Source organism: Prionailurus viverrinus, chromosome A2 (assembly GCF_022837055.1).
Source record: "Prionailurus viverrinus isolate Anna chromosome A2, UM_Priviv_1.0, whole genome shotgun sequence".
NCBI lineage: Eukaryota > Metazoa > Chordata > Mammalia > Carnivora > Felidae > Prionailurus > Prionailurus viverrinus.
In genome coordinates, this window is record NC_062562.1 from 5,062,840 (window position 1) to 5,085,059 (window position 22,220).

General features: G+C 61.0%; 1 protein-coding gene across 3 annotated transcripts; it reads right to left on the reverse strand.

The window, feature by feature from the left end:
• Positions 1-877: 877 nt before the first annotated feature.
• Positions 878-15,576, reverse strand: CAMSAP3 (calmodulin regulated spectrin associated protein family member 3). 3 transcript variants are annotated; one of them, XM_047849216.1, is made up of 18 exons: positions 15,353-15,576; positions 9,729-9,982; positions 9,272-9,394; positions 9,097-9,192; positions 7,932-7,979; positions 7,543-7,681; positions 6,793-6,932; positions 6,615-6,708; positions 6,487-6,541; positions 6,272-6,345; positions 5,950-6,019; positions 4,416-5,802; positions 3,037-3,176; positions 2,658-2,956; positions 2,078-2,177; positions 1,710-1,822; positions 1,508-1,626; positions 878-1,409 (listed from the first exon to the last, which is right to left on the reverse strand). In XM_047849216.1, exons 1-18 carry the CDS (start codon positions 15,498-15,500, stop codon positions 1,104-1,106), a joined length of 3,705 nt encoding a protein of 1,234 aa, XP_047705172.1. In that variant the 5' UTR covers positions 15,501-15,576; the 3' UTR covers positions 878-1,103. The 3 variants fall into 3 exon arrangements, with proteins under 3 accessions (XP_047705172.1, XP_047705170.1, XP_047705171.1); XM_047849214.1 differs by having other exon boundaries at positions 4,416-5,853; XM_047849215.1 differs by lacking the exon at positions 7,932-7,979 and having other exon boundaries at positions 4,416-5,853.
• Positions 15,577-22,220: the final 6,644 nt, after the last annotated feature.

The following is a 22,220-nucleotide window of genomic DNA, read 5'->3' on the forward strand; positions in this document are numbered from 1 at the left end:
GTAGAGAGACACAGCCTTCCCTCTCCAGATTGTTTCATTCTGGGCCAGGGCGCTGACCTCCCCCTCAGAAGACTGGTCTGAGAGCCTGTCAAGGTACTTCTCACCCTGGATGGCAGCCAGGAGCCAGACCTCAGCCCTGGGTCAGGGCGTGGTCCTTAGGCCTAAGCTCTGGGAAGCCATTAGTGGGCTCTGGACTATTAAGGGATTTTAAGCATCAAGAGACATAATCAGATTTGTGCTCTGAACAGGCCATGTGGGCTGTGGGGGATTGGTTGGTGGCGGGAGGTGACGTGGGGCGGGGGGGGGGGGGGAGGCCCGGGTTGGTGGCCTGGACTGGGGGCCAGTTATGGGGATGGAGAGAGGCTAGCGAGACAGAAGCGGCCATTAGGTGAACTGTGCAGTGTCGGGTGGGGTTGGGGAAGCCGGTCTCGTGTCTGGGCCACGGAGAGCAGCAGCTCAGGCAGGCTCGAGTTACGGCCTAGGGCCTACATCTGAGCTGTCCCCAGCGATGCCAAGGGCACACCTGGACCCTTGGGTGTGGGGCTCGTAGGAGAGAAACATGGGAATCCTTTCCAGAGGCCGAAATGGGGGCAGGCGGCTGGAGGAGAGAAGGTCAAGCTTAGCAGCTGGCCGCAGACCAAGTGCCAGGAGGGGCCAGTAACATCCGCACGGAGGAGGGAAGTGCAGTGAGCGGCGGGTGGGGAGGCCACGGGGAGAGGCTGGTCAAGAGGCAGCCAAGGAGCAGCCACGAGGGGCCTTGGCACGAGCCGCATCAGGGCTCTTGCGGCGGCAGGACATGGCGGGCGAGGCTGGAAAACCCCCTCAGAGAGGTCACTGGACGCCCCAGCCAGCCTCAGGGAGATGCCAGCACTCGAGCTCTTTCTAAATGATTTTATTCAAGAAGGTGGGGAGGACAGACAGGGGACTGAGCTGAGCCCTGAGTCCCTGAACCTCCCAGCTCAGCCCCCACAGCAGGACAGGACAGAAGTTAGGGGGTGGGGACTCCAGCCCTACCCAGACAAGGTTGGGGACAGACGAGACCCAGGAATGCCAACTGATTGTCCTCCAGGCTGTCCTCTGCCCTGGGAACCACCGGGACGAGGCTACTTGGGGGTGCTGCTGCCCTTCTTGGGGGTGGTGGGCTTCTTGCTCTGCCAGAGGTGGCCCTGGATGGTGAAGGCGTCTACACTCATGGACATGGTCTTGGCAGGGATCTGGGTAAAGCGCTTGCGGTCCGAGTTGTACTTGTAGATGCCCTCGACCATGGCGGGCGTGACTGTGCGGGGGCCGTAGCCGGCCAGCCTCGTCAGCTCCTCTGTCTCCCCGGACAGCGTGTAGAGGGCCCGGAACTGGCAGCTCGAGTCGCGGAAGAGGATCAGGAAGTGATTGGCCTTGCTCTTCTCAATTTCCTGGTCGGGTGGTGGAAGCGGTTCACCGGGGGTGGGGGGGGTGGGCGGCAGGGCCCTGGCCCCAGCCCGCCCGCCCCCACTGCCAGCCCCAGGCTCACCTCCAGAATGCGGTTCTTCTGCGGTTCGTTCACCTTGCCCGCGAGGCAGCAGTGCGACAGGGCGTTGTGGATGATGAACTTGTTGGACTTGGCGCTGGGCTCCTTGTACAGCCGCGGACCTGGGGTGGGCAAGGTGGTCAGCGGGGGTGACAGGGGGCGGGCAGGGCCTGGGGGGGTGCTCGCGATCCCCAGCCCCACTTACCTGTGTACTCGGGCACCGACGCCGGGGACGAGGCGTTGCTACCATTCTCCCAGTCACGTTCCCGGCTACCAGGCAGGCGGCTTGGGGACATGAGGCCGGATGGGGATGGAGCCCTGTGGGGGGACAGGAAGAGATGGGGATGCACTCGGTGGTGGGTGAAGCCTTCCCACGCACAGAGGGACCGGGGAAGGGCCGAGCCCAGAACACCGCACAACGGGAGGCAGGTGCACCTGCCGGAGCCCTGCTCAAGTGCAGAGGACAGAGCCCCACTCGGCCTCGAATGTGTCCTCTAATCCCTTCGGCGGAAGAGAACACACAGACTCAGGGCACCTGAGACGCGGGCACCTGCCCACCCCGGCCAAACTCACCGAGACGTCGGCCTCTTCACGCCAAGATTATTGGGGGCCTCGTTGGCCACGGTTGACAGTGACAGGGTGGACTGAGAGTAGACTTTGCTGAGCCGGGAGCCTGGGGGAAGATGGCACGGAGTCATCCCCACCCAAAGCCCCTGGTGTCCCCAAATGCCTGGGGGGGGGACCTTACCTGGTAGGCTGTGGAGGGCACGTGGGGTCAGCCCTTCCCAAGACCCTCACCCTGTGCCTTCCAACTGAGACCTCCCCCTACCCACGGGGGCAGGAGCTGTGCCCAGCAGGCTGTGGGGAAACCCCCGCTAGAAAGCTGTTGCCCCTGAACGTACCCGAGGGGGCCTCATCCACGAAACCCCGGAGACAACTCTGGGCCAGCTCTGCCCAACACGCCTTACCCCCACTGTAGCCCCCACATCCCTCTGGAAGTCTAAAGGGCATGGGCAAGGCCCCCGTCACCCCACGCACAGTCTTCCCCTCTCCCACATACTCGGGGGTGGGGGGGCGCGGTCTCTACAGCCCTGGAAAAGGGCACTGAGCAGGCACCATCCCTGCGCCCCACCCCTCCCTACGGGCTCCTTACCCAGCAGGCCACGGGCAGGGCTTCGTGCCAAGGCCGAGTCGTCACAGCAACCGGAGCGCGGCCGGGGGCCCCTCCGCCCACCCCGGCCCGGCCCCCCGGTCCCCGCAGCCCGTGGCCGTAGCACTTTGTCAAGGTCGTCCATCAGCTTCAGCTGGGCCCGGCGTTCATACTCGAGCCGGGTGAACTCCCCCCTCCTGGGGCCCACCTCCTCCTCGACGGGGGCCCTGGCGGCAGGGGCCGGGGTCGCTGCGGGGGCTGGGGGGGCTGGGGGGCCCGGGGCCGCCTCCTCCTGGGCCAGCCTGCAGACCGAGAGTTATCAAGCGGTCAGACAGGCCGCGGGTTCGCGGGGGGCCGGGGGCCCGGGCAGCACTCCGCTCACCGGGCAGCCTCTTCCCTCCGCTGCTCCTTCTCGGCCTCCTGCCACTGCTTCCGCCGCCGAGCCTCCTCCGCCCGCCGCTGCTGCCGTTCCAGCAGGCTGGCCCGCTTTTGGGCCATCTCGTCCTCGGGCTTGTCTTCATCCTGGGGGCAGGCTCGGAGTCCGGCTGGCCGTCCCTCCCCTGGTACGTCCATCAACCCAGCCTGGCAACCACTCACCCACCCTTCCGATTTTGTTATTGGGCTGAGGGCGTCCCCTTGGCTCCTGCTTCGTGCAGAGTTCTACGTGCGGCACAGGGACCAGAGTGGACCCGGGTGCTGTTCACACGGAGCACTTAACCCAGGGCGGGAGACGACCTGATACATCAGAAGCAGCTACCAGTCTGGGGCACCTGGGAGGCTCAGTGGGTTAAGCATCTGATTCTCGGTTCTGGCTCAGGTCATGATCTCACAGTTCATGAGTTTGAGCCCCGCATCAGGCTTTGCACTGACAGTGGGGAGCCTGCTTGGGATTCTCTCTCTCTCTCTCTCTCTCTCTCTCTCTGCCCCTCCCTCACTCTCCCTTCTCTCTCTCAAAATAAATAAAAACTTAAAAAATATTAAGATAAAACAGCTACCAGTCTACAGGGCGGGGAGGGATCTATCCCAGCCTGGGGGCACTAAGCAAGGCTTCTTGGAGAAGGTGACCAGGGAGAGAGAATGACAAGGAGGCGAGAGGTAAAGAGAGTATCCCAGGCAAGAGGGAACAGCAAATGCAAAAGCCCTGAGGCTAGAACAAGCCTAGCAGGCCTGGAATGGGGAGGCCGGTGTGGCTGGGATGGGGGTGGTGGGTGGCCTGGGAGGGTCAGAGGTGGGCAGAGCCTAAGGCCACGGAAGGACTTTTATTCTGAGAGCAAGAGAAGCTACCGAAGGGTTTAAACGGGATTGACAAGGTCCAGTTCATAGTAAAAAAAAAAAATCTCTCTGGCTGCTCAGTTGAAGATGGCCAGGGATGGAGGGGTGGGGTGGACAGCAGAGGCCGTTCAAGATGCGGGTGCAGGTGTCCAGGTGAGAGCACCGGGCCAGGATGGGGGTGCCGTGAGGATGGGGAACAGGGACCAGACATGGGAGAGCGGGGAGGGGAACCGGCAGGGCCGAGGTGGGCAGAGCGTGAAGGAGAGCATGAGACAGAAGGAAGTGGAAGACCCCAGCCCTGCTTATCCGACCGCCCCTGTCCGTCTGTCACCCACCCGTCTGTCCACCCACGCCCACCCCGTGCATCTGTCTATCCACCCACCCATCTGGCCACGCCCACCTTGTCCTTGCCCACTCCCACCTGGCTCTCCGCCTCCACGCCTGTGCCCACCCACCCCGCCCCTTCCCCAACCTGCTTCCGCGACTCACCTTGTAGAAGAATCCCAGCCCGGCCCGGGGCTCTCCCTCCGAAGACGCCTCCTCCTCTAAGGAATCCTCAGCACCAGGGGGGCTCCCATCTCCCTCGTCCTCGGCCGTGGGCTCTTCCAGGCTGCCCAGTGGGATCTCGATGAGGCCAGGCCGGGCCGCGGGCTCCTCTGGAGGCGACCCCTCCGCCAGGAGGATAGAGGAACGGGTCTGCACGGGCACCTGGCTTGGCGAGAACTTGCGCAGGTGGGGGAGGCTGTCTACATCATGGGGAGGCGTGAGCACTCTCGTCAGGGGAGCCAGCCGCAGCTCCGCCGGCCGTGCGTGTTTCGGGCTTCGGGGTGTTGGGCTGGGGCCGGGCCCGGGGCTGCGCCGGGCAGCCGGGGCGCGCCGAGCAGGGCTGGGAGATGCGGCTTTGGGACCCACCGTGGGACCAGGGATGACCCACGCGGCGGGCGGCGGGGCAGGCCCAGGGGCCTCGGGCGGAGCCAGGAGCCGCTGCTGCTGGTCCGTGAGCCTCTGCATGTCCCGCTGCAGCGAGCTCAGTGCGGCGCTTAACTTGCTGACCGCCCGGTTATAGTCCCCCAGCCCCTCGGGGGGCACTGGGCCCAGTTCGGGTGAGAAGGTCACTGCCTTGGGCCGCGGGGATGGCTCGCCCTGGCCCTCACCCGCCGGCCGCTCCCCACCGGGGACTGGGCCTGGCTCCGCCTCTGCCTCCGCTTCCCCTCCGGCCTCCCGAGGCTGCACCTGCAGGAAAGCGCTCTTGCCCAGTCGCTGGCGGTGCTTGGCAAAGATGGCCTCGATCCGTCGCTTCTGAGCCTCTATGGCTCGCCGTTTCTCCTCCAGCCGGGCTCCCAGCTCGCTCATCTCGGAGCTCAGGGCCTCTGGTGCCGCGGGGGTGGCCGTCGGGGACCCTGCCTCGGCCTCAGCCCTCACCAGCTGCTTCTTGCGTTCAGCAAAGCTGGTCATCTTCACTTCGGAGTTGTTGGCCGCTGGGGACGAAGCCGCCGCCTTCGGGGAGCCCTCGGATAGGGCCAACGGTTTCGACATCTCCGCCACCGTGCAGGGAGATGGTTTCAAGGGGGCCTCGGGGTGGGGCACGTAGGCGGGTGCTTTGGAGGCCCCCTCGAGTGGGTAGGAGGAAGCCAGCGGCAGTTTGGAGGGCCCCTCGGGGGAGTGGAGGTAGAAGCTGCCGTCGGCAGCCCCATCTGGGAGCAGCCGGGGCTCGGCACTGTGGATGATCTGCAGGGCCTCCTCGATGGTAGGCAGGTCGCCAGGCTCCGGGGCTGGCTGCACGGGGGTCCGGGCTGGCACAGGGCGCGGGGGGCCCAGGCTGTCTGAGCTGACCGAGCGGAGTAGGACGGGGTCTCCCATGACGACATCCACGTCGCTGTCCAGGCCAAAGGGGGTGCTGAACGACACTGCCTGGGAGAGGGGACGGCTGGGCGGCAGGAGGGAGGGGTCAGCCCCTGGGACAAGCCCCGGCCCCACCCCTGCCCAGCCTGCTCCACCAGCCAGGCCCCTGAGACGCACTCACCTGAGCTGACGGTTCCAGGCCTTGCCGAGGGCCTCCATGTGGGACATGGACGGGGAGGACTTCAGTGAGCCTGGGGAGGGGTGGTAAGCGGTCATTCAGTGGCCACTACGGCGCTGGGCACCCTGGGTGGGGTCCGCCGGGGGGTGTCACTGATGGGCATTATGTGGACAGATAGCTGGGGGCCACTGTGGGGGTGAGTGTCACCACCGGGTCATTCAGGCGCCTGAGGGACCCAGTGGAAGGATCAGGAGGAGAGACAAAGTCAGCCGGGGGTAGTGGCTGCGTAGGGGTCTCCAGTGACAAGCTGTACCCCTGCCCTCACCTGTGGATCCACGGAGTGGGGACTGGGAGCCGCCGGGTGACAGGAGTGGGTGGCGGAAATTGAAGACAGGAGAACTGCCAAGAGATGCACGTCAGCCAAGGGCCCCTCCCTGCCCCGCCCCTGCTCACCTCTCCCAGGAGCCGAGAACAGAGAGCATCCCCTAGCCCTGTCACAGGGCCACGGCCACGGAGACTCACCCAATGGGGAAACCATACCTGCAGCCACTGCTGTTCTGGGCGGAAGAGGCCTCCGTGGCCCGGGGGGAGGCCGCTGCAGCAGAGAGAGGAGGGTCAGGCAGGGCCTGGCCTCCCTACCCCGCCCCACACCCCGGGCCAGGCCTCACCATGACCATCAGGAAGGTCCTTAGCCTGCACGAAATCAGGTTTCAGCACCTCAAAGCACATGAACATCTCGGCGAGCAGCACCACCAGGTTGATCTGGAGGCAGAAGGTGGGGTCAGCCACTGGGACCCACGGCCCCGGACGCCAGCCTCGGCCCACGAGGCCTCGAGACGGCCTTACCTTGAGGGGCGGTGGGACGTACAGCAGGTCCTCGAGGGACAGTGGGCAGCCACGAGGAAGGCGGGAGGCACAGAAATCCTGCACCAGCTGGAGGTTGTAGAGGCTGTCCGCCACAGACATGGGGTCCTTGAGGCACACCTCTGCGGGGACAGGATACCTGGGTCCCCAGCTCTATGCGGAGGAGGACGGGGCCCTGGGGAAGCGAGGGCCCAGCAGGCGACACGCACAGAGGCTCTCCTATGGGCCGGGCCTCAGGCCAGGTGCCCTTTACAAAGCGGATACTACAACGGGCTGTTCCTCCGGCCTCTGCAACTATTCCCAGCTGCCGGGAAAACTCGTCCCCCAGGAACTCAAGTCAGAAAGCTTCTCCTAACTACCTCGCCCTCCCTCGGAGCACCTAACGTCCAGAATGTTTTTCTGGATGAAGTTATTGTCTTTCTCTGCCGACCAGGATGTGAGCTGCCTGAGGTCAGGAGCATGTCCGTATTGTGCACCCTGGGTCTCCGGCACCTAAAACGGGATCTGGCACACAGCTTGCATTCTATAAATATCTGCTGCAGGCGTGAATTCGATGAAGCACAGAGAAGCTTAGACACTTGCGCAAGGTCACACAGCTAACGAGGGGAAGAAATGTTCAAACGCAGGCCCGCCAGTTCTGAGAGCTGCACTCCTAATCACCGCAGCACTCTGGGGCGGACGCCTGGGTGTCGAGCTCCCACGGACAGGTGCGGCCCAGGCCCGCTCACTCACCCTCGAGTCGCAAGAGCTGGGGACAATAGCAGTGGATCGTGGCGGCCAGCGCGGCCCCGCTCGCCAGATCCTGGAGGGTGGTCACGGTTGGAAAGCAGGGGGCGCGTCGGGCCACAGCTCGGTCCTTGCGGTATCGGATCTGTGGGTGGGAGCCGGGTTAGGTCAGAGGTCAGGCCGGCCCCCGGGGCAGCGGTCATGCAGGCTGGGTGGGGAGGCCTGGGGTTTCCGCCGTGAGGGGGCGTGAAGCTGGGGGTCCCGGAGCCAGAGTGGGGCCAGCCTGGAGCAGGGGAAGGCAGCAGCAAGAGGCAAAGGAACTGTCTGCGAGCAGCCAGGCCAGCAGCGAGGGCTGGGGCAGGACTCCTGGGACCCCGGGGCGGGGGATACATTACCATGGGGGGTTTGCTCCCCGACTCCTTCAAACAGAAGGCAATTGCGTGCTGGGGGGAGAGGAGCAGCCGTCAGCGGGGCGGGAGGGGCGCTGACTTGCTGGGCCCCCAAGCACACCTCCAGGGGAGGGGAGAGAGAGCCCTGACTCCTGTCACGAGCCCTGGCCGTCCAGCTCCCTGACTGCGCTCTGGCCGGCTTTGGGGACCCCAGCTCCTCCCAGCCTGGAGGGACCCCACACAGCCAGCCTCCCATGCAGGGAGTCATCCCCCCCCCCCCCGCCCACAAAAGACCCAGGCCCCAGCTCGGGGAGGGGTTGCGGAGGAAGCGGGGAGGCAGAAGGAGAGGAGCCCCCAACCCAGGCCACAGAGTGGAAGGAGGGAGGCTCCCGAGTGAGCAGAGGCGGGACTCCGTCCACCCGAAGCCCCCACTGGCAGTGGCCACTCGGCCCTTGTGTTTCAGGGATGGACGCCCCCTCCCACCCAAGCCGGGCTTGTCCTCAGGGAAACTGGAGTCTTAGGAAGGTTCTTCTACCTTCTTCTGGGTCTGGGGGCCTTCCTCTTGGCTAAGGGGTCAGGATCCACGTGCCTGATGGGCTAGGGACCCCCTTCAGGGGTGCCGGAAGTCTCCCGCCTCAGCAAAGATGACCGAGCCCAGAAGCTCTGCCCTCTTGATTACTGGAAGGAGAGGCTCATTCCCTCCCATCCCCCCCACCCCCACCCCCACCCCCGCCTCCCCGGTCAGGTAACTGGGGAGTGATCTGCCTTCTCAGTTAACACGCTTCTCTTCTCTTGGTCTACGGAGAGGTTCCCTCTGTCCCCTAGGGCCGGGGTCCCATATCCTCTGCTCACAGCTGGGAGGAGGTAGGAGAGGGAGCAGACAGGCAGGCAGAACAGACAAGACAGACCAAGCGACAAGCGAGGCAGGCAGACGGGGCGGAGGAACAGCCCCACTTACAGGAACCAGCTTCCAGTACCAGCGTGTGGGGCACTGATGCCAGAGAGGCAGAGGGGAGAGCAGCGGGAGAGGCACAGGGGAGATGGCAGAAAGAGAGAGAGAGTCACCTCCAGCCCCCCCCCCCCCCCCACCCAGTGCAGCCCTTCCCCTCCCACCCAGCCCTCCCTCCGACCGTCCTCGTGTCCGTCCATTCGTCCGTCGCCCTAGTCTCACCGAGGGCTGTGCGGGGGCCACCCCATCTGCAGGGGCCGCGGGAGAGGCTCTCTGGGCAGCTTCCTGCTCAGTCTTCTCCTGCAACCGCCGGATGGTCTGGGGAGCAGGGAGAGGTCAGCACTGTGCTCCCTGGGCAATGCCGGCCCCCAGCCCATGCCTGCCTGACCCCACCTACCGTGTCCACCCAGAAAAGGAGCTTGTGCTCCAAGCTGGCCAGGGCCAAGGGACCGGGCAGTGTCTTTGTCCACTCGAAGGCGAAGGCAACCATGAGGGCGTCAATGACAGCTAGGTGGGCTCCCTGTGCAGGGAAGGGCTCAAGAGTGAGACCACAGCGAGGGGTGGGGGTTCCCCTGGCCGCTTCTGAGGGAGAACCAGAGGAAGAACCTCGAGGTGTGTGGGGAGGGGCCTGAAGTAGGAGGGGCTTTGGGGATGAGCCAGGGTTAGTGGGTGGGGCTTCGGGGAAGGAGCCAGGACAGGGGTCCGGGAAGAGCCACTCCTGGTGGGCCCTGTCCTCAAGCGCGTCCTCAAGCACCAGGGTGGCGTCTCTGGGGAGGAGCCAGGCCTGGTGGGAGGAGCCCGGGGGAGGAGCCGCGTCTGGTGGGCGGGGCCTGACGGACCGGGGCGGGGCCTACCATGAGGATAGGCTGGTGCCTCAAGTCGGCCTCCTGCACGGGACGCTCGGGCAGCGCGGGCACCGTGCCCCTCCGCGCCAGCAGGGCCAGCAGCGCGGAGGGACTGGGGGGGGTCTCGAGCTGCGGCAGCACCTGGCGCCAGGCCCGGCAGTAGAGCTCGGCCGAGAGCAGCAGCCGTGTCACCGGCGGCTTCACGTGCTCCTGTGCGTACTGGTCGGTGTAGAAGGGCTCCCACAGCTCCGAGGGCACATGCTCTGCGGGGCGAGGCGGGTGACGGCGGGTCAGGGCCCAGGCATGCGTCGGAGGACGGCACGGGACGGGGAGGCTAGGGGACCCGGGCGCGGGTGTGCGGGAGCTCGCCACAGGAAGGGGCTCCAGGCGGAGGGGCAAAGGCCAGGAGGCGGGACAGGCAGTGGCCCGGGGGGTGGGGGAAGGGCAGTTCTGGAAGGGGAGAGGCCACCGGCGCAGGGGCTTGTTGGGAGGGCGGTGGTCTTGCAGGCCCTCCGAGAACAGCAACGACGACGACAAGATCCCTTAACCCACCTAACTCCCCGGGTGCCCTGCAGGCCTAGGAAGCAGCAGCCAGGGCACAAGTGGTAACTCCAGAAACCGAGGCACAGAGAACGAAAGCAACCTGCCTAAGGCCACACAGCTGGCCAGTGCCGGCACCGGGATTCAAACTCAGGCCTTTAGCAGCACCCCCCTCCCCCCGCACCCTCTGTCAGCTTGGAAGCGGGGGTGGGATGAACTGTGGAGTCGGGGGGTCTGGCAGGCGGGCCAGGGAACCGGAAAGCCGGCCAGACTGCAGACCTTCTGAGGGGGGTGAACGGTCGGAACCTGGCGACTGAAGGGAGGCGGCGGGGGAGGGACAAGGAGGCGTCCAGGGGCCCATCAGGTGTGAGTGGGAAGGTGGGTGTACAGGCGGTGAGGCAGCAAAAGCGGAGCGTGAGGGGCCGGGGCTCTGGAGAGAGGTGAGATCACCTTGCGGAGGCGGCCACAAACCCCCTGAAGACGTTGAATGAGACGGGCAGGGCAGGGAGAGGCTTGAGGAAGCCCCATGTGGGGGGGTGGGGGGGCACGGAACCCCAAGCAGGATCCATGGGTGGGGAACAGAAAGACCAGAATAAGTCACCAGGACGATTCTCTGGGAGGGTCCAGGAGGAGGTGACTGAAGCCAGCCTAGGGGACCTGCCCTCGTGGGGGTCTTTCAGGGAGGCCCTAACTCTTATTCCAACCAGAACAGCTGTTTTGTCTACTGGGGTTCTATGTGTCTGAAATAACGGGAGGGGGCAGATTTCTACCGCTTAAAAACATCGGCACACAACACACCAGGCCTTTCTCACGCGCTTGTCTTCACAGCCAGGCTCCCCGGAGACCCCCTGCCCTCACCTGTAAGGACCCAGGCTTCCTTGCCTTCACTCCACCCCGCCCCCTGAAGTCACACTTGACCTTCCCACGTAACGCTCCGCCCCTGTGGATAGCTGTGTGCACTCTCTGAACAGACTTCTCCTTCCCCCCGCCCCCCCCCCAACCTGCCCTCCCAGCTCCCAGCCTCCCCAAGGCCAGCAGCGGCCCTCCGACGCACGGTTGTGGACTGTATCTCGCCCGGGCGCTCTGCCCAGCACCTCCTTGTTCCGGAAACCTTCCTCCCCCGGCATCTCCCCGCTTTCCATCTTTTTCTCTGTCCCGCCACTCAAGCCAGGCCTCTTCCCCTCGTGCCCCTTCAATGCCAGGTTCCTGACAGCTCGGTCGGAACAGCCCTGTAAGTGGACACGTGCACCCCCCACCCCTGCCTGCCAGCCCGCCCGCCCAGTGATAGCTTCCGTGGCCATCTGAGCACTGCCACCTGCTGCAGCCCAGGCCGTGTGTCCCACTGCCCTCTGGGCATCTCCCATGATGCTCGGTACCTTGCTCCAAACCTGCTCCTTCTCCATCTCCCCAACCCACACCCTGTTCCCCGTCTCCCCAGCCCCTGCTCATTTCCTGCTCCCACTGGCAAAATTAAACAAGTTTCTTTCCTGCAGGACTTGTCAGGGCCTTCGAGATGAAAACACGTGAGCTAGGGCTACCCAACAGCTCATGTTTATCAAGCGCTTCCTCTATGCCTCTATACCGCACCACGGCCGGCACTTGGGGGTGGATAATTCTTTGTGTCTCACAGGGGGCGGGGTAGGCTGTCCGGTGCTTCAGGATGGTCAGCAGAGTCCCTGGTCTCTAGTCACAAAATGCGAGTAACACCCTCCTTCCGGAGCAGTGACAACCAAAGAGGTCTCTAGACACTATCAAAGGTCTCCTGGAAGGCAAAACCACCCCCGGGGTTCAGAGCCACCGCTCTCTACTAAAAATGTTTATGGATCATTTACCATCGGATAGTGCTGGCCGACAGAAATACAATTTGACCCGCATATGTAGTTTCAAATTCTTTTCTAATGTTTATTCATTTTTAAGAGAGAGAGAGAAACAGAGCACAAGCAGGGGAGGGGCGGAGAGAGAGGGAGACACAGAATCCGAAGCAGGCTCCGGGCTCCGAGCTGTCAGCAACTCAAACTCATGCTCAAACTCATGAGCCACGAGATCATGACCTGAGCCCGAGTCAGACGCTCAACCGACGGAGCCACCCAGGCGCCCCAACCCACACATGTAGTTTTAAACTTTCTAGGAGCCACATTAAAAAGGTAGAAACGGGGGGCACCTGGGTGGCTCTGTCGATGAAGCGATCGACTTCGGCTCAGGTCATCATGATCTCACAGTTCGTGGATAAGAGCCCTGCATCGGGCTCCGTGCTAACAGTGCACGGCCTGCTTGGGATTCTCTCCCTCTCCCTCTGCCCCTCCCCAACTCGCGCTTTCTCTCTCTCAAAAATAAATAAATAAACTAAAAAAAAAAAAAAAAGAAATGGAGAATTACCTTAGTATATACTTAACACAATATATATCTGATACTATCATTTCAACAATCGACATAAAAACATTGTTAGTGAGGTATTTCACTTTTTTTTTTTTTTTTTTTGTATCAAGTCTTCGGAAGCCACTGTGTGTTTTTTACATTCATAGCACATCACGATGAACACCGGCCACGTGTGGCCATGGCTACCAGACCGGACCAGACAGCTCTAGAGCGCCTCTGACATACACGGCCACCTCGTATGCGTTCGCTCGTGCAATCCTCACGACGCTTCTTCTTCTCCCCACTGTACAGATGAGAAGACCAAGGCCCAGAGAGCTAACTCGCCCAGGATCACACCGCTAATAAACATCCGAGCTGACGTGAACCCAGTTGCCCTATGGGTCAGAGTGACGTTCAGGCGTAAGGGACTTAGGTGGTGTCTCCCAAACTGGGTAGAGATGGCACCCTTTCTTATCTCTGAGCTTCGGTCCCACAGAGGCCACCTGCCGGCACTCGTGCCCAGCCTCCTTACACCTGTGCCCCCAGGCTGCCAGGACCACCTCCCCCCCCCCCCCCCAGCCACCATTCCCCAGGGGGCAACTGCATAGCTGATCTCATTTTGTCAGTCCCCAAACCCAGTCCATAGCTCCCCAGCGCCCTCACATCCCCCCACCTCCCGGCCACAGTTCAAGAGGCCCCCTGTCCCGCCAGCCTCTCTCATCTCCCCCCTCCCTGGGCCCCCACCCCACCACTGGGCCCCGCACATTTTTCTCTGAGAACTCCCTGATGGGCCAACCCCCAGGCCTTTTCACATGTGGCCTCCCCCTGGCAAACTCCTATGCGTCCCTCAAGGCTCAAACTTTCCCTTCCCTCCCCTCCCCTCCTCGGCAGAGTTCGGGGCTTTCCTCCCCCAGCCCCACTGCTGGCCTCTACAACGCAGACCTTATCACCCTAAGCAGCCGAGATCTGGTTTCGGGTCCCATCCCCCATTTTCCCAACTCCACCCCCATCGGCTCTGTCCCGGCACCAGCCTGGCACCCAACAGGCATCGGTAAAAAGTCCCAGAGTTCGTGAATCAAGCAGAGCTCTGTGGCCCACTTCCCCCTCTGGGCCAGGCGTCCCACCTGCCTCAGCCCCCTCTGTTTAGAAAAGGTGGGTACGAGGCTGACTGAACGTGACCCTCACCCTGACCCTCACCCTCGGGGAGGAGATCGAACAGTGCAGGGAGCTGGGTCAGGGAGAACAGGACTGGGTGAGTCAGGGCATCTCCCCAGGAGACCTCCCTTTCCTTTCTATGAAATGGGACGGCATTTTCTGCTCCACGATAATATTAATGTTATTAATAACAGTGCCACAACGGGTCACAGCAGCAGTGACAGCGAGTAGCTGTTTACCAGGCACTGTGCGCCAGAACCAATCTGAGGTCTGCTGTCCAGCAACCTTGTGAGGAAGGTGCCGGGATCCCAGCCGCCCGAGCACTGCCCTGGCACTTAGTGGGCGCCCCACAGACATTTGCGAAACGGATAAATGAGTGAACGTAAATGCCTTCTTACACACAGGGGAAACAGACGCTTAGAGAATTGACATAATTGGTCCATAACCCGGTGGAGCTGGGACTTAAGCCCAACTCTGATTCCCAAAGTCGAGCCTTCTAACCAAGGCCACATAACCCGGGACGGGAGAGGCTGGGGCAGACCCAGATCTCTGCCTACCAGCCCCCTTTCTTCCTCAAGCAGATCCTCAGGGAAAGGCAGGCCCCAGAGTGGACCCTGCATGGGAGGGTGTTGGGAGAAAGACACAGGCTTGGGCGGACCCAGGACATGGGCAGCTGTCCCCGAGCCCCACACCCAGAACAGGTTGATCTGGGAAGGCCACTGAAGGGGTGGGGGGATGGGCTGTGCTCAGCAGGTGCCAAGACCAGTGGCCAGGCGGGTGGGAGAGCAGACGTCCCCCTTAGGACGCCTGGGAAGGCCCAGACCTTAATTAACCCCGCCTGCCCCACAGCAGGCCCTGGCTCCCAGCTCTGGCCTGGGTGATGGGGTTGCCCTAGGGCCCTGACTTTGCCCACACGCGCCCTTGAATCCCGGGGACCCACCCGCACCCTCCCCCTTGGGTTGGCCTGACTTCCCCACACACGTGGCCCTAGGGGAGGGCTGGAGGCTCTGCCCCGGGTGGGAGAAGGCCTTACACCTGCGCCCCCACCCCCGCCGATCTCGGACAAGCCAATTCCCTTCTGGGCTCCCAGGCAAAATGGGGTAATAAGTCACAGCTGCCAGCCGCTGGCCGGGGCCATGGAGGCGAAAGAAGAGGCTCCCAGAGCTGCCCTCGCCGCCCGCAGCGCAGGGAGGGCTGACGCGGGGTGTGGGTTCGGCTGCGGGGCGGTAGGGGTGGGGGGGGTCCTCGGGGGCGCGTGATGTGAATGTGTAAAGGGGGGGGGGTAGGGCGTGCAAGGCCCGCCCGGGAGACCCCGCCCCGCTCACCTGGGCTCCCGGACGCCGGGGTCCCGGCCCGGATCTGGGCCGCCGGCCCCACCCCCACCGCGCTCCCGCAGCCGGGCGGGCAAAGTCCACCGCCCGGGCCGAGCAGGAAGCCCGGAGGCCCGGCGCGGCGGGGCCCGAGCCCGGGCCCCCCGCCCCCCCACACCCGGCGGCCGGCGCTATTGTTCCCACGGCCCCGGCCTCCGCGGCCCGGCGCCCCGCCCCCCGCACCTGCCGCCCCTGCCGCCCCCGGCCCGGTACCTGCGCCCCCGAACGCGGCCCGCAGCACCCACGCCAGGCTGGCCGCCGCCTTGGCCCGCGAGAAATCGTACTGGTCCAGCGACTTGATCTCGGGCACCAGGAAGGTCCTCCTCAGCGGCCCGGGCCCGGGGGGCGCCGCCTCCACCATGGCGGCGCCGGGGCTGCGGGAGCCGGCTCCGCGCTCGCTCGGGCTGGGCTGCGCCGCGCTCGCACCCGGGCCGGGCCCGCCGCCGCTGCCGCCGCCGCCGAGCCAGGTGCGGCCGCTCGCGCTCGCGACGCAGCGTCGGCCCCGCCCCGGGGCGGAGCCCAGGTGCGCCCCGCCCCCGGCCCGGACCCCGACCCGGTCCTCCCCGCCCCCCTCCGGCTTCGCCTGGCCGCCTGCAGCGGGTGGGGCGGGCCCGGACTGCGGTGTTGGCGGGAGGCTGCGGAGGAGTGCGTGTGCGTGTGCGTGTGCGCGCGTGCGCTGGGGAGGACGAGGGACCCTCTGTTTGCGGATGTGTGTGCTGGCCCGAGCGTGTACGCTTGGATGTGAACGTGAGCGTCCGTGCGTGGCTGCACCTGTGTCCGATGGCGAGTTGGGAGCGTAGAGAGCGTGTGTGTTTGTAGCCGTGTGTGCGTCTCCGAACGCATTCGGGTGGTGAACGCGCGAATTTGAGGGTGTCTGCGTGTGCTCTCTGGGTGGGCGTGTGACAGCACCTGTGTGTGTGTATGTGTGTGCGTCCGTGTTTTTCATGTGTGTGCAAGGATCGTATGGTGTAGGTGTCGGTGTCCAGAGGATATAGTGGTGGCGAGTGTGCGTGTGCATTTGTGTTTTGTCAGTGGATTTGCGAGTGTACGTGTTTGTGAGCATCTAAGGATGTTTTGTATAAGGTTGTGATCGGTGTCGATGAAGGAGCACGCGAGAGAAATTGTTTGAGAGCAGGTGTATTTATGCAGGAGTGTGTTTACTTATATCTATGAATGGGGCTAATGGCAGTTACTGGGGACCCTTGCAAATGTCTGAGCCCTTTTTGTGGATATTTGTTTAATATTTGCTTGTGTCAGGGCGCCTGGGTGGCTCAGTTGGTTAAGCTCTGACTTCGGCTCAGGTCACGATCTCACGGTTCGTGAGTTCAGGCCCTGCGTCAGGCTCTGTGCTGACGGCTCGGAGCCTGGAGCCTGCTTGGGATTCTGTGTCTCCTTCTCTCTCTGCCCCTCCCCTGCTTGTGCTCTCTCTCTCTCTCTCTCAAAAATAAATATTTAACAATTTTTTTAATTGCCGTGTATCCCATTGTGTTTTTGTGTCAACACATCTGCCACATGCCTCTCAGCTGTGTATAACTGTGAACATAGAATCGTGTGTTAAGTCTTTGCAGACCTGTATATCCGCGGTGTGTATAACCGGGCGTGATCACATGTGTATAGTAACTGCACATACGTATCTGGGTTTGTATGTTATCTTTTCACAGGAGTGTTGACATGTATGACTTTCTGCGTGTTTTTCTGTGAAGCTGGTGTTTACATTTGAAGTTTGGGACGTTTGCACGGATCTGTGTGGAAGCATGAGTGTGTCAGAGTGTCCATGGGTATCTCTTTCCTGAATGCAAATTGAGTCTCTGAGCTTCCCTCTTTGCGTGCAGGTACATGTGCGCCTGGTGGCAAATCGAAGACTGTAGTGTACGTGTAGGTATGCACACGCAATAAGTTAGGTTTTTCACATTTTTTAAAATTTATTATTGAGAGAGCATGAGCGTGGGAGGGGCAGAGAGAGAGGGAGAGACACAGAATCCGAAGCGGGCTCCGGGCTCCGAGCCGTCAGCACAGAGCCCGACGCGGGGCTCGAACCCACGAACCGCGAGATCATGACCTGAGCTGAAGTTAGACGCTCAACCGACTGAGCCACCCAGGCGCCCCAAGAAGTTGGGTTTTGAATGGCTCTGTGAGTGTGTAAGGGTATGTGTGTGTACCTAGATGCAATTGAGTGCCATATATGAGTGAGGCTGGGTGGGTGAATCCCATGTAAGGGAATGTAAATGTGAGTTTCTGCATTCACAACTATAGAGGGAGTTTCATTCAACACACACCTATACACACACACAGCAATCGGGGGGCTCTTGACTCTGTAAAAAGCACAATAGCGAGTCAGTTTCCTGAGACAGCCCCCCTCTCAGGCTCAGATGGTCCCCAAAGCCTATTCTTTGTAGAAATTCCTGGGGCCCCTTAACATACATTGCACAGGTGTGTTTGAGGCATGGGTCTCATGGTCCAGAGCGTGTGACTGGAGAGGGGGTGGGTGTGCCCAAGGGAGGGGAGCTGGGGCGTCGGCCCTCCTGTCTGGATGTGCCCGTGCAGGAGTGGGTGTGGGCGCACAAAGGGGCCAGTGTGCTTGTGTTTTCGTGCACGTGTTGATATGCGCGATGCACGTGTCTCAGCTCCTGTCCCAAGCCCCCTGAATGACCTGGACATGTCCTTTCCCCACCGGGCCTTGGTCTCCCCATCGGTGGCACTGCTGGGGGGTCCGGGGCTCCTGGCATCGGGAGGTGCCCGGGAAGGGAAGGGCACACCGTCACGAGGTGCCACTCCCATGAGCGTGGCACGTCCCGCTGGCTCACATGCGTGTTTGCTTTTCTGGGAAGGTTCTCATGACCTCTGTGGACCCCAAGGACAAACACGAGCTGGGACACACTCCTGGGGATGCTCTGTAAACACACATGCACAAGGCTCCCGCCCCGGGAGGGAACCCGCAGGCCCTCGCCTGTCCTGGACTGGAGGGCCTGGGGGAGTCTGCTGGTGTCAGAGTAGGAACTGGGCACGGTGCCCCCCCCCCTGGGGCGCCAGGGGCCTCCTCAGGCCCAGCCCCCACACTGGGCCAACTGGAACTCCTGGCTGGGCTAGACTGCCCCACCCACACACAGCCGGCTGGAACCGAGGTCCCACCTGCCCCTGAGGGCCAGTTCCTGGGGCCCACGCAGCTCCAGACACACTGGCTCCCCTGTGAGCAGGTGGCCTCCTCCCCTCAGACCCCCTCTGGCCCTCCCCAAGCCCTTGCCTGCCACCTCCTCCCTCACCTGGGGCTTCCTTTGGTTCTCACACCTCCTAACTCATCAGACAGGCTCTGGTTATGAAGCTGGAGGTGGGGATGACTTAGAAGGTTCATAGGTCGGAATTCAGGACTAGGTTTTGGGGAAGTGTATGAAGCCCCCAAAACTCACCTGCAAAATTCTGGATATGTGTGCACTTTGGGGATCGTATCAACAGGTAACAGTTTTTGAGGCTATTTTATACCCAGCACGATCTCATTTAATTCTTACAACATCCCGAGCGTAACGAGTATTAGACCCATTTTGCCGACAGAAAAATTGAGGCCGAGGGCCCCAAAATGACACAGCTACGAGAATGAAGGAGGCTTTGAGCCCAAGGCACCTGGATTCACCCACCCATGCTGCCTTTCCGTTCTGAGGCTGGCCTACCTTCCCTAATCGTTCGTCACCCTCAAATGGGGTTGGATGAAGCCCGAGGCTGGGGGGCCTCCGAGTAGAGGAAGGTTGGGATCTCCCCTCAGTACCTCTCGTCCACACTGAACTATAGTGATGGGGATTCAAGTCTGGCCACTGATTTTGTCTACCCGCCCACACAGTGTCCCATGGCGGCCTTTCTGAAGTTTGGCCTCAGTAGAGGGAGATTATTCTCGGACTCCCCCATCCAGGGATCTCAGGGAGACAATTCTGAAGTCTTTCAAAATAACATTAAAAAGCAAAAACAAAAACAAAAAAAACCAGGGGTGCCTGGGGGGCTCAGTCGGTTGAGTCTGACTTCAGCTCAGGTCATGATCTCACGGCTGATGAGTTCGAGCCCTGCGTCGGGCTCTGTACTGACAGCTCAGAGCCCGGAGCCTGTTTCAGATTCTGTGTCTCCCTCTCTCTGAGCCCCTCCCCCACTCACACTCTGTCTCTCTCTCTCTCAAAAATAAAGATTAAAAAAATTTTTTTTTAAATACAGGGGCGCCTGGGTGGCTCAGTCAGTTGAGCGACTGACTCTTAATTTCGGCTCAGGTCATGATCTTGAGGTTCGTTAGATTGAGAGTCACGTCAAGCTCTGTGCTAACAGTGTAGCCTGCTTGGAATTCTCTTTCTCCCTCTCTCTCTGCACCTTCCCAACTCATGTTCTCTCTCCTCCCTCTCTCAAAATAAATAAATAAACATTTTATTTTATTATTTTCTAAGTTTATTTTTAAGAGAGAGAGAGGGGCAGAATGCAAGCAGGGGAGGGGGCAGAGAGAGAGAGGGAGACACAGAATCCGAAACAGGCTCCAGGCCCTGAGCTGTCAGCACAGAGCCCGACGCGGGGCTCGAACTCACAAACTGAGATCATGACCCGAACCGAAGTCGACGGAGCCACCCAGGCTCCCCCTGACACATGCATTTAGAAGCAACTGTTAGTACGCCAAAGAGATGACTTCAGCAGGGGGAAAAATATTGGGACGATAATAAAACAAAGCAAGAGTTCGAGTGCTGAAGGCAGCTGGGGTGAGGGCTGCTTCAGCTTGGGAGGGGGAGGCGACTCTGTGGGTGGGACAGATGGACAGAGACAGGAAGGATGAAAAGGAATAGTTGTGGTGGGTTGGGCGGCTTAGTCTGTTAAGCGTCCGATCCGGGTTCTAGCCTCGCATCAGGCTCTCTGCCGTCAGTGCAGAGCCTGCTTTGGATTCTCTGTCTCCCTTTTTCTCTGCTCCTCCCCCACCCTCAAAAATAAATAAACAGTAAAAAAAAAAAAAAAAAAAAAAAGGAACAGTTGTAACAAAAGCGTTCCAGGCTCGGAGAAATGCAAGAGCCCTGGGGCAGGTGCAAGCCTGGCCTCCTCAGGGAAGGTCACCGCAGGGGACGTGCAGAGAAAGCTTCTTTGAAGTGCTTCTCAAATTCTCTCCAGTGAGGAACGAGTCGCCTCCCCCCCATCCATAAAATGCAATGAAAATTAATCTCTAGAAGAATGACGTTGAAAAACACATGCATAGTGCCAGAAAGCGAGGAACGACCTGCAAGGATTGGGTGTGTCAGAGGCCGTAGGAGCCCCGCTGAAAGAAAGAGCCCCTAGTGGCCACAGCTGGAGCGATCTGAGTAACGAAATTAATGTAACATTGGCTTATAACCCCAAGAATAAAGTAAATTATCCATGAGTTCGCACCGATGCAAAGAAATGATCAAACACGTTAACGGCTGAGGGACAAGAGGCAAACTTGATGTGCAGAATTCCAAATCGTTCGTGAACATGCTGCACCCCCCAAAAGAGGTCCAGCTGCACAGCGTGATGTCTTTCCAAGAAGGATGTTGTAGAAAGAGAGGAGAAAAGAGTAAGTTTTCAGTGGAGAAGCCTCGTGACAAACACCCACGTCACCTGCTGGCTGGGTGATCAAGGCCACCATCAACAGTCATAATTAGGCGGACAGTACGTCCTCTCGTGAAAAAATGCAATGAAAATGGCACTTTGCCTCTGTGATCTTCCCTCTCCAAACCCATAACCCTAGCCTAACCGTGAGGAAAAGATCGGAAAAATTCCAACAGAGAGGCACCCTTTGGGATCCCTGACCAATATCCCTCAAGATTGTCAAGGTCGTCAAAGACGAGGAGAGAGCTCAAGAGACCATCCCGGCCAGGAAGAGCCTAAGGAAGCGAGCCAACTCAGTCTCGTGTGGGATCCTGGACCCCCCAGAAAGGACATTCTGGTAAAGCTGGAGAAATCTGGATAAAGCATGTGCTTTAGTTGATACTAATGTATCAAAATTCGTTCACTAATTGTAACAAATGTCGCATACTAGTCTAAGATGTTACTAAAAAGGGAAACCGTGTGTGCGCGTGCGCGCGCGCGCGCGCTCACGTGCGCTGGGAGAAGGGCGTCTATGGAAACTGTGCTATTTTCTTAATTTTGCTTAAACCTGTTCTAAAGCCTGATTTTAAAACATTTAAAAGACAGGCAAAGCATGAGCCCAATGGTCAAAATCACTCTATCAAGTTACTATAAAGCGTCTCTACACTTACTGTTTTCTATACTTTCTCATCTGGACGGTGGTCAGCAGCTCGGGACCGGCCCTGGTCTGTGGCAGGTTTTGAGTGGTTCTAGACAAGGGTTCCTCACCCTCACCGCTATTGGCCTTTGGGGACAGATTATTCTTGGGGGGGGGGGGTGCCTGTGTATTGCAGGGTGTTCAGCAGCATCCCTGACCTCTACACAACTGGATGTCACTTGCAGCCCCCTCCGACCGTGACAAGCAACAATGTCTCCAGACATTGCCCCAGCAGGTCAAATCACTTTCCCATCGAAAACCACGCACGTGCACGCACGTACGCAGGCAACCAAGTCAAATCAGGAAACGTGGTCCAGGAAGCCCCGTGCGTGTTTGGGAGTTCCAGGTCTGCCATGAAGGGCCTGGTGTCTCCAAAACAACCCTGCTGATGCCGGCTGGTTTGTGGCAGCTTCGTTCGGAAGGCCCATCCTAGGGTGTGGCTCTGGACCCGGAGAGAACGGAAAGATTCAGAATGTGTTTGGGAGAGAGAGGTGACGGGACTTGCCGATCGATGGGGGCAGGAAGCGAAGAGGGGAAGGGAGGGGCTTGGGGTAGATGCACAGATTGCTGCCGCCTTTCGCAACTGGGTAGATGGCGGTGTCATGTGCTGAGATGGGAACGTGAGATGAGGGGCCAGGCTGGGCGAGGGAGGGGTGGGTGAGGAGTTTCGCCTTGGACAGGTGGAGTTTCAGGTCCCGGAGGGCCATGGAGGAGAGCGGAAGTTCACGGGCTGGTACACATCGTGATGAGGGACGCCCCACGGGCCTAATGCCATGCACAGTGCTCCCCGAGGGGCGAGGCCAGAAGAGCAGAGCCCCCTTCTCCCTCCAC